Consider the following 13,920-nt stretch of genomic DNA (forward strand, 5'->3'; position numbering starts at 1 on the left):
TATCAATCAGTTTTCCCTAAGACATTTACTGACGTGAAGCACAGTTTTCTTTTTTTCTTTGTTGGCCCAAATGTTCCAAAAGACCTTTTCCCTGAAACTTTATAATGGAACAGTGAATAATATGGAGAAGGATACCTCTTCAGCTATACGTAATATCTAGACTAATAGAACCCACTTGTAGCAGCCTTTATTGTCAGGCAGGTACAAATTTGTAAAATCATGTTTTACAGTACAGATGGGAGGAACTTCTCTGGTGATTTGCCTTAAATCAACAACCGATTTAAAGGTAGCTCATTTCATTAGAGCATCGTCCTGATCACCAAGGTCGTAGGTTTGATCCCTGATCAGGGTACATACAAGAAACAACTGATGAGTGCATAAATAAGTGGAGCAACAAAGTGATGTTTCTCTCTCTCTCTCTCTCTCTCTCTCCCCCTCTCTCACTCCTCCTCCTCTCTCTTTCTCTCTAAAATCAATAGATGAAATATTAAAAAAACAAGTAGTTAAAATAAATCTGGCATCTTGGTAAGTTATCAAATATTTGTAATATGAGGATAGTATCTTTCTTCACAAGTTAATTCTTTAAAAAGTGGTCCTCAGACTTTGCTGTCAAAACACCCTTTGATATTTGATCATTTGTCATGGTACTTTTTCCATAGTTGTGCATAGCTGTCTACTCTCACGGTCAGTAATTCCCAACATAAGCATTCTTTTTGGGTTTGTTCTCTCGTCCTCTCCTTTCCTGGAAATAGTTTCCAGATGGGATTTTCTTTTTTTCTTTTTCTTTTTTGACAAACCTCAAGTTTTTGTGTTTTCCCATTTTTTGACCTGTTATCTCTTTTCTGAGTTTCATTTTTGGCTTAGGTACTTTGTTTTCAGGATTTTTTGCGGGGGGTGGGTACTCTGTTAATAGGTACTGAAAGTACTTGGCAAAGTTAGGAGGCTGCAAATAATTCTGGTAATGATGCTGCAAATAATTCTTTTTTTTAAAAATTTTATTTTGATGTTAGAGAGAGGGGGAAGGAGGGAAAAAGAGAGGGAGAGAAACATTGATATGAGAGAGAAACATGGATTAGTTGTCTTCTGTATGCGCCCTGACCTGGGACTGAACCCACAACCCAGGCATGTGTTCCAATCAGGAATCGAACTGGAGTCCTTTTGGTTTGTGGATGACGCCCAACCAGCTGAACCACGGCGATGCTGCAAATAGTTCTGGTAATGAGACAGTGCCCTGGAGTCCTCTGTCACACCCAGTTTTTTAAAGAGAAAATCTTCCTTCAGTATATTCCTTCTTTCTTATTCCTTTAGGTTTACTTAGAAGATAGCAAGAATTAAGATGTTGCACTTGGGCTGAGTTTATTCTTCTCTACTGTCCATTGAAAAATAGAAAAAAGACAAACTTTAAATCATTTTGAATTAAAATGTTTATCATATGTTATTAGGCTTTTTAAAATTATGCTTTTGTAGTTTTCTAAATTAAGCCACATGCATTTAACCCTTTTATTGTCATGTGCCAAGGTAGTGTGTCTGAGGGTCTGGCATTTTCCCTGGGACTGCTGATTTGGGGGTGTCTGACTTTCTGTACTTGTGAGGTGCCTTTGCCAGGGGCCTTGACACTTAAGGATTTGCTAACAAAACGCTTTAAATTATTTGTTTTACGAGACATTTTATGAGACTTGGGACTAGGGAATTTATATTCATATGTTGTCATTAGAAGTATTAATGTTGTTTCATTCTGAATTTGTCTACCTTTAAATAAGGGTTTTGTTTATTTAATTGTTTATCTTTGTTACTTCACAATTGTTTCACATATGCAGGACAGAACAATTCAATTTATCTTTTATAATGTGTCACCTGTGAGTGGGGGGTTTCCATCTGGGTGACAAACAATTTCTGGAGACAGTGGTGATGGTTGCACAACGCCATGAATGTACTTAATGCCTCTGAATTGTACATTTTAAAATGGTTAAAATGATAAATTTTAAGTTATGTAGTTGTTATTGTAAAAACAAAAAAAAGGAGTAACTTGGCTCACTAACCGTTCCGCTTCCTGTCTTCTCCTCCTCATTTCTGTAAATAAGGGAACCAAGTAGGTTCTCCTGTGGCGTCTTCCGTACCATAAGATTAGTATCTTCAATGGAAGCGGTGTATCTTCAATTTTTGGTCCCACGTTACTTAAGGTAAATTTTTAGAAATGTAAATCCTGGGGTCTCAGTAGAAGAAAAATGATGATTCTCCTCTATTGTAATGGGTCTGTAGTGCTGCTGTGAAGACGGAATGAGCCAAGAGTGTTTGGCTGATATCATTAAAGGCTTTTGCTTTTGCTGTTGTTACTTTCTGCCTTCGTTCTTGTGCTCTCTTCCTCCCTTTGCCTCTTTTGTTCTTGACTTTCTACAGGCTATTGAGGGAGACAGAGGGTAGATCCCTCAGCCCAGGTTACCAGATTTGGTGGAATAGACTCCGACCCATGTTTCCAGCCATGAAATCGGTTGGCAAATACTCAGAAATACGCAGGTGGCCGCGGTTGGCCCCACGGTGAAGGGAGCTTGGGAAGCGGCAGGAGCGGGAGGAAGCCTGTTGACTGAGGTGAGAGGGGCATTCTGGAGCAAAGGTCAGTTTCTCAGGGAGGGTTACAGAGGTAAAAACATTAAAACAAATTAGTATAAAGACATTAATTAAAAAAAAAAAAGTGTTTTTCACCCCTTCCTTACAGTGATGGTGAGAAAGTTAGAATTCAGGTTGCCGATGGACTCACAGAAGCTTCCTTCCATACTGGGAACATTCCCCTGAGTCAGCTTTTGAAAATCCACTAAGAACTTTCGCAACAACTGCGATTCCACTTGTGCTTTATTGGCCAGGCTCCCTTACTGCCTCTTCCTGCTAATGGTGATGGGGTGGGGGGAGGTGCTGGTAGAAAGCACTCGGATAAGCTTACTGTGTATCACTGGCTGTCTGGGTACAGATGGTTGGAATCATCAGATACATTTAAATCATCCCTATCTCATCATATTAAACACAGTTGTATATGTTTAGTGTTTCCTTACCTTTCACCTGAAATACCACATGAAGTAACTTGGTGTATAAGAAGCATTGTTCTACCAAGAAGAGTAGCTTAATGGTTTTTGCATGCTTTCTATATCAGTCACTATCAAGCCGTTTTACTGTTATTTATTTACATACACACCCCCATATGTGTCTATATGTGTATATACATACAGATGCACACACACATGAATTCATTTAATTGTCACAAAAATGGAATGGAAGGTCACTTCTATTACCATTCCCCATTTTACAGTCAGGAAACCAAAGCACAGAGTGGTTAAGTAACTTACCCCAATGGAGCACAGGTCGTGAGTGGCAGAGTTAAACCCAGGAAGCTGGGCCACACACCTAATTACTACCCCGTAGAATTTAGTGCTTACTGGTAACACTAAGCAAATAATAATATAGTAAATAAATTAAAATTATCTGATTACCAGACAAGAAATTCTGTAGTTATAGAAATGGAACCTGGTTTCTGTTGCCTAGCATATGTGGCCTGTGTTTGGGATTTGGCTGTTTCTCTTTGTTATATAAAGGCTTTAGTTGTCTGGATGTTTGTGTAACAAATGCTCTTCATGACCCCCGGAGGTGTGTCCTGCATAGTGACCACCCATCCAGTGCGTCCACTGGATTTACCATTTCACACCGGGAAACCTGTATCCTCTAAGCCCCAAAAGTCTGTGAGTGGCCTTTCAGCAGCTGCCCTGTAGGTGACTTTGTGGGCCAGGAATTTATTTCTGCCACCCAACACAGGGTTGTGACTCATCACCTAGGGTTTCCATCTTTCCTAGGAGGTGTTAGAAATTAAAGACACTGAATCAGGTGCATTTTCCACCCAGTGACCCATTAGATGAGATTGGTACTTTGGTGGGCAGAGTGTTGGAGACAAAGAAGGAATTCATGGGCCCCTTGAACAATGCTTGGCATGTAGGGGCTGGAAATGTGTGTAGTGGAGTAATGAATAAAATACTTTAGGCTTAGGATGTAGGAAAATGTGCAGGGAGTATTTGATTTTGATCTTTTTAGAAGGTGAATCGGTCTAAATGTAGATTGTGGCATTATTTTGGCTGCTGTAGAGTTTTAAGGTCTAATTCTCACATCGACGTAATAAAGACATTTGTAATTATGCAGAAAACTTGGTAATTCTTAAATTTGGTGATTGGATCAATTATACCTCCTTCAGTAGGGCATTAAATTGTCATGACCACTATGTAAATTATTGATTATTAATATTATTTGTAAATAGTTTAACATCCTTCATTTTTATTCCTTTATCAACACTGATTATTATAATTGATTAAATTAATTATCATTTGAATGAGAGTGGAATGATCCTTCTGCTCAATTTAGTAATGTCTTAGAAAGGAGCAAGGAAATACATTTTTGCTTTGCTTTAAGTTTGAAGTCATTTGGTACTGGTGATCTTTATTTCTTACTTTAGCTGTTGTAGAAACAGGAAGGTTTCAAGAAAATAAAAATATGTTACTACATTTCTTGCTTTTTTCCTCTCCCTTGCTTATTATCTTTTTGTGATAAAGGTATATCACGACTTGGGCAAAATATATTTTATTTTTTGACTTCCAGTGGCTTGAATCAACTGGCTGTATGGGAGCTACCAAACCACATAATTTATGCTGAAGTTTGCAATTTTGTGAATATGCTGAAAAACCTTCCTTTTATTAGCTTGAGAAATTTCCACCCTCTCTAGTAGCCACAGTCAACTTGACTGGGTTTCGTGGGGAATATTGGCGTCCAGCTGTGAAGTTCTTTCGGATCCAAAAGAGGGTCTTGAAGAATTGTTTCAGTGTTCCAGCATGTTGCTATCAGAAACACATGTGTTCCCTCTCAGCCAAGATGGGAACGGCGTCTGTGTTTTTCAGACTTAAAGGCAGTCTCTCTATTGGTCATGAGCATTTGGGTTAGAGGACTATCTATGCTGGGTATTTTTTCTTTCATTGTTAATATACTTAATACACCTGTAGTTTTTATCTTTAATAAATATAGATAAACTTTGGATTTCTGTGTTTATTTTAGTATACACTTTCAGAGATAACATTTTTTTGGAAGTTTAATAGAGTTTTAATGCAGTTTGGCATTTTCAGTTTATAAAGTGAATGTATATTGAGGTCCCCAAATAGCACTCATAATTGGGTTGTACTGAGTTACTAAATATAAAGTAAAAACTCACATTTTAAAATAAAGAAATGTAATATGCTATAAAATTTTGCTACATATGAAATCACTTTGTATCTTATTGTAAATGCTGAATTCAAGTTCCAAATGGGACCTAATCATGAAGAGAATAATGAACTGAGAAATACATCTGATGTTACGAGTCGTACTTTATAAAGTCTGGTTTTGGCCATAAAATATTTAGCAAGATTGGCTTTTAGAGCTCAAGGCAGTGAGAACCAGGCCTGGCTCACCTACTGCCGCTGTGGAAATCGGTGCCTGGCTCATGGTAATGAGCCCACTTTGGCAGTCTTCCTGAAGATAAATTGAAGACAGCAGACCTTGTAGTTAAAAGCGGTAGAGCGTATATGTGTTTATCACTGGTTGCTGCCATAATGTCACTATAATCATGGTAAAAGAACAAAAAGGAATAAACTGGCCTGTTCAAATGGAAGTGGAGACGAGGTAGCTGTGGATGGGCAAGTCATCACATGGTGGAAGACGGTGGCGGAGTGGTTCCTGCTGAGTGTCCAGAGCAGGAGGTGATGGCCAGGGGCTTCCTGATGCACCTTCTAGAATTTGCAAGCCCTGTGAAGAGTCACCAGTACTGTCTGAGGCTGGATCAGCAGGAGAGGGGAGACGTTTGGGGCTAAAAGCTGGGAGTTTGATTGAGATCTTTCAACAACAGAGTGTGCCTCCCTTCCTCCCCATTTGCACAGGGCAACAGAGATTTATATATTATCTAAGGAAATTGAACTCTGAGTTGGGATCCCTGGTCCAGAGAAGATGGTGAGGCTCTGGTGTGACATCAGGAAGATCGAAGGGCACCAGGAGGGTGAACCCCCCCGGCACGCCTGCTGTAGAATTCCTCAAGCTATATCAGCTCCAAATCGGGGGACGCTTTTATTGGGAGTACAGTACAGTTACAGCATGGAAATTGCTGACTACCTGCTTTGAGCCTACCAGTTGTCAAGTGACACCCAAGCTCCTGGAACTTGAGCATGTGACAGCTTCATTTTAAAATGCAAGGGGCTGGAGCCAGGAGCCAGGGGTTTAAGGATTGATGCTATATCCAAATAAACAACAGAAAAATGAATTTAGGGGAAACAGAGGAAAATGACATGTAATATAATAAATATCCTTAGAGAAATAGGAAAATCATTGCATCTTTGAAATAAGAGCAGAACGCTCTAAAAAATCAGAGGCGGAGAATAAGAAAGGTTTTGGGAATGTAAAGTATGATATCGGAAACAAAAAAATGATACAGAGTGGAAGAGTGTATACAAGAGAGATAAATCGTAAAATACTGTAGCAAAATTTTGTAAATAATGTCTGACTTCCAATCTGGAAACCATAGTAAAAGTGTAGCATTTAGAAATGCATAACTAAGTGTCAGAACGCATAGGTAGGAGGTGGAAGCAGATGGCCCTCTGAAAGCAGGACTGGGCAGGACGGCTGAGTTTTGTTGTGGTCTTATTTGATTTAAAAAACAAAACAAAACAAAACTATGTGCATTTATGACTTTGATACCAGTTGAGAAATAGATAATGGGAGATTTACTTTGGAAATAACTTTGTTGAAAAATTCATTGATGGTATAGAAAATGCTGCCCAGGATTGGATTGCTGTTTTGGCCATCACGTGAGCCTCTGGGAATAACCCAGTCTCCTGAATTTTCTCAGTAGCTGGTTTTTCTCGGCACTGGGTTCTTCCCTCTGTCAGACATGATTATCCCAACATTTCCTCTACCTTCTGCCAAGCTCAACAAGCTTCATGGCTTTAGAAATCATTTAATGAGCATGTAAATGGTAAATACCCAAATTAATCTGAACAAGCATCTCCTCGCATCACAGCCACATACTTTTTGTACTGTTAGTAGTTATGGGAATATTCTGTTAGGCATTTCACACGTTGTGTACCTTTAGTTTACTAGTAATGAAAGACAAATTAAAGAATTTAGAATTCCGAATCTTGAAGCCGAAATGGTCTCTTTCTAGCGTTTGCTGACTTAAACACCATTTTTAGAGGTAGGTTGCCTATTTCTGCTCTACCCACTCACTCGTCACCATGGACGGCGGTTGCAACAACATGGGGTTTTCGAGCTGGAAGATGCTCGAGGGGACCATCTAAGTCTACTTCCTTTGTCTGATAATTGAGGAATCCCAGTCAAAGAGGGAGGAAATGACTTTCCCAAGATGAAACACTGGTCCCAAAGTTAGTTTCTCTCTGTCGCTCTGAGCTTCCTGGACTTCAGGGCAACTCACTCACTTTTGTTGGTAGTTGTTTGGTGGATTTTGTGCCTCACAATAAGTGCTTTCACAGATTTCCAGGAAACATTCTGCTAGGAGTTGGGGTGTGTGATTTCTTGAAATATTTTAGTTTTACACTTACCGTGTGAGGTTTAGGGGGTGTGTTAATAATTCTGAAAGAGATGTGACACCCACCCGTGGAGAAAAACAGCCTGGCCTTGGGCTCGCAGTCCTAACTTTTAGGGTAAACAGGGAGAGGGAGAGGGAGGGCATAAATGGGAAGGACAGAGCAGAGGTGCAAGGGCTGTTTCTTTCCTGTTATTTTCATTTTGGTGGGAAAGAATGAGAATGATTCTGAATGTAACTGGAGCTGCTGAACTGACCCGGCCAGAAACTGTCTTAATTTGTGTGAGAGAAAAGCTGTGGTATTTAGTCTTCCAGAGCATTCCTGATCATGCAAGCGGGACCTCTGGCTGCCATGGAGGCTCTGCAAAATTTGATTTATGTGTCTTCTCTGAACTTTTTTCGGCTGATCGTCTCCTAGAGGTTGTCCACGGGCCCCGCTAGCTCCATCCAGGCGGCTTCCTCCATTTCGGGCAGGGCTCCTTTTGTATTGCGCCAGGGCGATGCGAATGGGTGGCTGATTAAAGCTGCTGCCGGGAAGGTGTTAATGATTACTCTGTTACTTCCGGTGGGTACCTGCATGCATCCGCAGAGTTGCTACAGAAATAAGGTGGAAGGTTATAATATATTCTGTAATCCTGCCTGCCTCGTTCCTCACTTTACAAACCGCAGGGGGCTCGCTGGATCAAAGATGAGTCTTACCACGTACAGCGGGAGAAGTTTTATCATGATCAACAATATTTCAAGGGTGTATGGTACTTACAAACGTCCCAGGAGAATTTCTTCTTTTACAGTTGTTTTGTGCTGAAATTAGCAAAACAGATTTTTATTTATTATAAAAATGACTTCTTAATAATTCTGTTTTGAATTGTCTTTCTTTTAGGATATTTTTTATTCCTCATTCCAGTGAGTAAAATTATGTTCAGTCCATTGAAAACAGAATGTGTTTCTTGGTATATCAATGTTCATATTTCATGATAATATGAAGATCAGAGTTTTCATTATTCCCCTCCCCATTTTTTAAAACCCATGGACCACCTAGCAGTTTGGTGAATTAGAGAAATGTTTTATATTGCATAAAATAAAATGCATGGAATTACAGATGAAAACCAACTATTTAGAAATTCATTTACAAAATACTTAAGCTCATGATAGAGTAGTATTTGTTTTTTATTAGTGCATTTAGTGGTAAGATCTCATAGTGGGTCCTGTAGCTGCCATACTGTTCTGAGGTGATGATCAACCAAACAAGTTTTTGTCTGTAATGTGATATGGAAATGGCTATGATTTTCGTTGATTAGGCAGTCAAAGGTACTACTAATAGTGTGCTTTGTGAGCTACCTTTGTAATAGGTGGTGCATATTTCTGTGAAAGGTTAGTGAAAAATACCAATTTTTTTTCCTGTCCAAGTTCATGGACCCTCTGCATTTTAAATAACCCCTGATAAAGTTGATGGTTCCAAATCAACATTTGTTCCCTTAGAGCTTGGCAGTGACAACCGCGTGCCATGAAGAACAGTTCTATAGACAGTAGTTTGAAATGGAAGTAACTCTTTTTTTGAGTGCCCTATATACCAGGCACTGTACCAGGCATGGTCAAGAAAATCGATGAACAGTACGGACCTGCCGTGCGGCCTCTGGAGTGTGTAGACTAATAGGAGAAACAGTTACCGCAATGCAGGCTGTACAGACAGTTGTTTCGTTGCCTAGGGGATGAATGTGCTGCAGCTGTGACAGTGCATCCTGACGGGACTTCACCTGGCCTCCCGTGGCCAGTAGTGGCGAGGGCGGGCCTCCCACGAGCAGGCCCTGTGTAGGGCAGACCTTGACCTGCGGCAAACCTGAATGAGGACAGTGATTGGGCGTGAAGTGAGCCATGGGCCGTGCATTACAAGATGCAGTTTGCATTCCACTCAGTATATTTTTGATCCTGGTTGAAGTGGCACAGTATTCCTTTGAGTGCGACAACATGTAGTATTTAGGATATTAATAGATCGTTCCCTAAGAGCTTTAGAGATTAGTTTGGAATAATACAAGTTGAAAAATTGATTGTAAAATTTATGAGCACAAACTGTCTTGCAAGAGCTGGAAACGTGGAACATTAAAAAAAGTGTTTATTCCCTCAACATTTTTGCCCACCCAAATTTTCATGTGGCTCCAATGGAATGAAAACCTGAGAAGTGAGGAAGTACTTGGTTTCTCTGGATTCTAAGCAATTTGAACAGCAAAACTGCATGCCTCAACATTCCTAGGCAGATCAGTCCTGTGACACATCCGGATTTTAAAGTGACAGGCTCCGCAGCCTGGCAGAGGCTCAGAGGGAGTGGACCAGGATTGGGCTGCGTGGAGGCAGGAATGTCACCATTCTGGTCGGGGCGGTTGGGAGGGACTCCTCTCTCCACCATTCTCATGCTGTGGGGCCTTGCTTTTCAATCTGACTCCATCCAGCCGAGTGGTACATATTTTTGTGACTTAAGAAAACATGCATGGTTGGTTTGTGGATCTTAACTGCCTTTGGAGGACATGCTGAGCCAAGGAGAGGTGAAAACGGCGCCTGATTTCGCACATGGAGTCGGCAAAGAGTCCCAGGCAGGTAAAGAAGACTTGCTTACAGCGTTCTGGTTACTTTACCTTTTGTCCATCAGTTGTAGAAAGGAAACCGAGGCATGACTCAGGGAGCCAAGAATTAGTACTGAGCAACAGCGTATAAATGATTTTGTCCTCTGGGTGACCTTGGGATTTTAAAAAAAAGTTTTTCTTTTATAACATTATGAAAAAAGTAAAGTACTTGTAAAAATCTTGCAATGTCAGTTCTTAACAACATTTTAGAAATAACGATTTGCTCCGCTTACTAGTTTTGTAGCCATTCTAGGACAGGGTGACTGTCACCCTCAGGGCCTAGTACAGGACCCGGCACCGAATGCATGCTTGTCCGATGTGAATGCATTGGTGCCGATGTCAAATGAAACTCTTATAACAATTACTGTCACTTCTTTGTGATGCAAGATGATTTTCCCCAAAGCGTTCGTTGTATGAAAATCATATGGGGATAGAAAACGTCCTGCTTCCCAAACCATAAACGGGTTAATGAGTTGTTACCATAGTGCTGTTCCAAACCTCCAACACCAAGTAATGAGTTAGGATTGGTGGCGTTCCTGCCTTTATTTAATCTGCCCATTCTTCTGTTGGTGTGTTCACTCACTCACTTGTCATTTCTTGCATGTCTGCTGGTGCCAAGTTCCATAATAGATTGCTGGGAAACAGAGACAAGTAAGGCAAGATCTCTGCCCATAGGCCCTTGAATACAGTGATTGCATGATGTGTGGCAGGAGGTATGGCAGTGGCATGTGCTAGGTGCTGTGGGATTTACCCCTGGTTAAAAGGGATTAACTCCTGGGGTTTTGCTCTTCCTTGGAGGATTAGGGAGTGTTTCCCAGAGGAGGGAACTTTGGGGTGGCAGGGGAGAGAGTGGAAGGGAGGGATTCCAGGCTGAGGGGAAAGTGCGTGTAAAGGCAAAGGCATGTTGAGTGAGTCACATGGTAAGCTGCCGTGTGCATATTTATAATGGGGCTCCTCTCTCTCAGCTGATGGCCCCGTCTGTGGCTGGTGTGTAGTTCCAGGAACAACCTTTTTACAGGCACTTCTCTCTGCCTGGAATATCCGGCCCTCAGCCCTTAGCCAGCCCCGTCTGCTCTTTCTGGGACTGGGCATGGGCATAACTTGCACCTCCTCGGAGTTGCCCGTCCTGGCTACCTGCCTGAAGCAGATTTCCCTCCTGTTCTCTCTTACTGCCTGTCCTGTTGCTTGCTTCAGCACAACTGTTGCCATGCTGTTTGCCTTCTTAACCTTGTTGATAGGTCCCTAGACTGTGATTTCCGTAAGGGCAGGACCAAGATTTTCTACTTCACCCCTGCCTGTAGTGCCTGGCATAGCCCCTGGCCTGTAGGGAAAATAGATCCTCGTGAATGAGTGAACGGATGAATGGATGAATGAATGAATGAAAAGATGTCATTTAAAAAAACAAAAGCACCCTTGAGAGATTTGCTATTCCAGTTTATTCCTTGAAGTTTGAAGTAATTCTTAACTAGGAACTTAGGATCTCGGCTAAGACTGTTATTCAAGATCTTTGAGTATTACCTGGAAGTAAAAGAGAGTGGGAGTTATTTTGGATTTTGGAAGGAAGGACTTACAAAAACTAAGGATTCCTTAAATTGAATACATATGGATGAGAGAAATTCTACTGGGAATGCTTAATACTGTTATAAACAAAAGAGAAATTCATGATTTTAATGAAAATTAAGTAAAGAGTATCATAAGTTGAGTTATTCACTATTGTAATTTTATAAAATTATTTACTACTGTATATTTTTATTTGTACTTCTTGTTTCTCTGACAGACATCTCCTGGTAATTTTGATGATTTATTCTTATCTTCTCTGAAACCTTATTTTTATAATTAATATCATTATGTAAGTAAACCTTTATCTGATACTAACCAGCAATGTTCTCACACTGATGTTCTTTTTTTTAATACAATATTTGTATGACAGACATTCTTCATCTATGGGCTCATTTTCATTGCCATTTTCTTCCACTTCTGTCAGTTTTTATAGCTCATAAATTTCTACTGCACCTTATCTACACACATTTTTCTTATACTTATCACATATAGCATAAGACATTTTCTATGAGATATAATCAGTGGATTATTTTTATCGAGTTGAAAAGATTGTACAACAAAATTTATTTTGTAAACTCTATATAGTGACAACAGGTAGAAATTGTTATGTGAAACAGCATACTGAAAGAAAGGAAAACCTAAAGGTAGATTGCTTGAATGATTATGATTGTTTTTCCCATTTGGTCTCCTCAAAATGAGAATTCCCTGCATAGGTCCTTTAACCCCAAAGGGCCTCAGCCAGAGGCATCTCCTGATATATATGTTCATTGGCGATATCTCTTGTTCTTGGCTTTAGATTCCATCCTTTTCTCTTCTTGGAGAAGTAGGGAAAAATATAAACTATTTTGAAGGTAAGATTTTGTTTACCTTTATTTGTGAAGACAATTTTTTGTTTACCTGCTTGTTTCATTCATTCATTCAATATTTATTGCCTGCCTCCTATGCACCAGGCACTATACTTGTTACTAGGTATTAAGATTGTTTTGTATGACCAAGACTTAAATTATTTTAGAATAAAGTGTTTTAGGAAAGGCCTATATGAAGGAAGTCGTGTATCAGCAGAATAATATTGTTCAGTTTGTTTGCTAAAACTTTTTTTAAACATAAAATTGCTATTGGCAAGAACATGATGATTTGCACTTCTGACATCATCGCTAATGTTGGGTTTCTGGGCTGCGGAGGCGAGGGTTGTTTTGAGAGTCATTATTTCACCGGAACGCTGCACCTGTTGCTGGCTATTCTTGCATATGAAATTCAGAACCTAGAGTCACTTGCTTTCATTTCCTTTTCCTGCCCCCCCTTCCGGTGTGGGGGGCCAGGTTAGTCACTCATGCGTTCAGTAAACCACCCCGTTCCTTCAGGGCTCTGACTTTAATGCCCCCGGGAATGGAAGTGAGGTGCTCCTATTTTCCTTCTCGCTGAGAGACTCCCATCTGATTGGCCTTGAGGTGCTGAGGCTTGTGTTAGTGGCTGAGTTTGGGAGTGCGACAGGGCTGGCGAATTGGGACTGGGTTCTGCAGCTGCTGCTACCTGACACCTGGAACCTCATGCTATTGAAGAACGTGCATTTCCCCTTGGTGTCATCTGGTTTTTGGCTGTGGCTCTGAGGAAGAGAGGAAGTATTGCATAGTATCACTTACTTTCAGGAAAATAAGTTTGCAGTGTCGGGGCTTCATGTTGGTTCAGGCGATGCTGTTGAGAGCCAGGGAGCTGCTTCGGAAGGCCCACGAGGGGGAGGAAGGAAGGGCTGGTGGGCTGGGAGCAGGAAGCTGGTCCTGAGGTTGAGAACACCCACAGCATGGATTTGGTGTTTCACTATGTGTTAACAGACCTCAGTTACCTCATTTTTAAAATGGGACTTGAGGTATTGACAGGGCCTAACTTGTAAGAATTTTGCAGGCATCAATGAAAATGAATGTGAAAGAACTTTCAAGTTCAGAGGTCCCTTAGCTTGGTCAGTTCTTACTGACCAAATTACACACTGATGTTCCAATGGGAACAGCGGTAGTTCCAGCATGCCCCTGAATTGGCAACTGCCAGGAAGTTATTTTAGTCCAACATTCCTAATTTCAAACCACCTTTGTTACCTTTGCTTTATTTATACTTTTATAGATAGATTTGCCCATGGAACTTCTCCAGAGGAGAACATTTTAT

At 40.6% G+C, this 13,920-nt stretch overlaps 1 protein-coding gene across 5 annotated transcripts in view; it reads left to right on the top strand.

Annotated features, from left to right (window-relative positions):
* The window catches only part of UTRN (utrophin), a 444,878-nt gene that overhangs the window by 26,610 nt on the left and 404,348 nt on the right, over positions 1-13,920 (top strand). Inside the window, exon 1 of one of the 5 annotated variants that reach the window (XM_054570073.1) lies at positions 9,951-10,180. The exons of 3 other annotated variants lie outside the window; for them this stretch is intronic. In XM_054570073.1, the coding sequence (XP_054426048.1) occupies positions 10,111-10,180 (70 nt within the window). In that variant the 5' untranslated portion in view covers positions 9,951-10,110. Of the gene's footprint in view, positions 1-9,950; positions 10,181-13,920 lie in introns of those variants that run through there. One more of the 5 variants, XM_054570068.1, reaches the window with a different exon arrangement.

The sequence above is a fragment of the Pteronotus mesoamericanus genome, unplaced genomic scaffold (genome assembly GCF_021234165.1).
Source record: "Pteronotus mesoamericanus isolate MK-2021 breed Mesoamerican mustached bat unplaced genomic scaffold, CSHL_Meso_final contig_20, whole genome shotgun sequence".
NCBI lineage: Eukaryota > Metazoa > Chordata > Mammalia > Chiroptera > Mormoopidae > Pteronotus > Pteronotus mesoamericanus.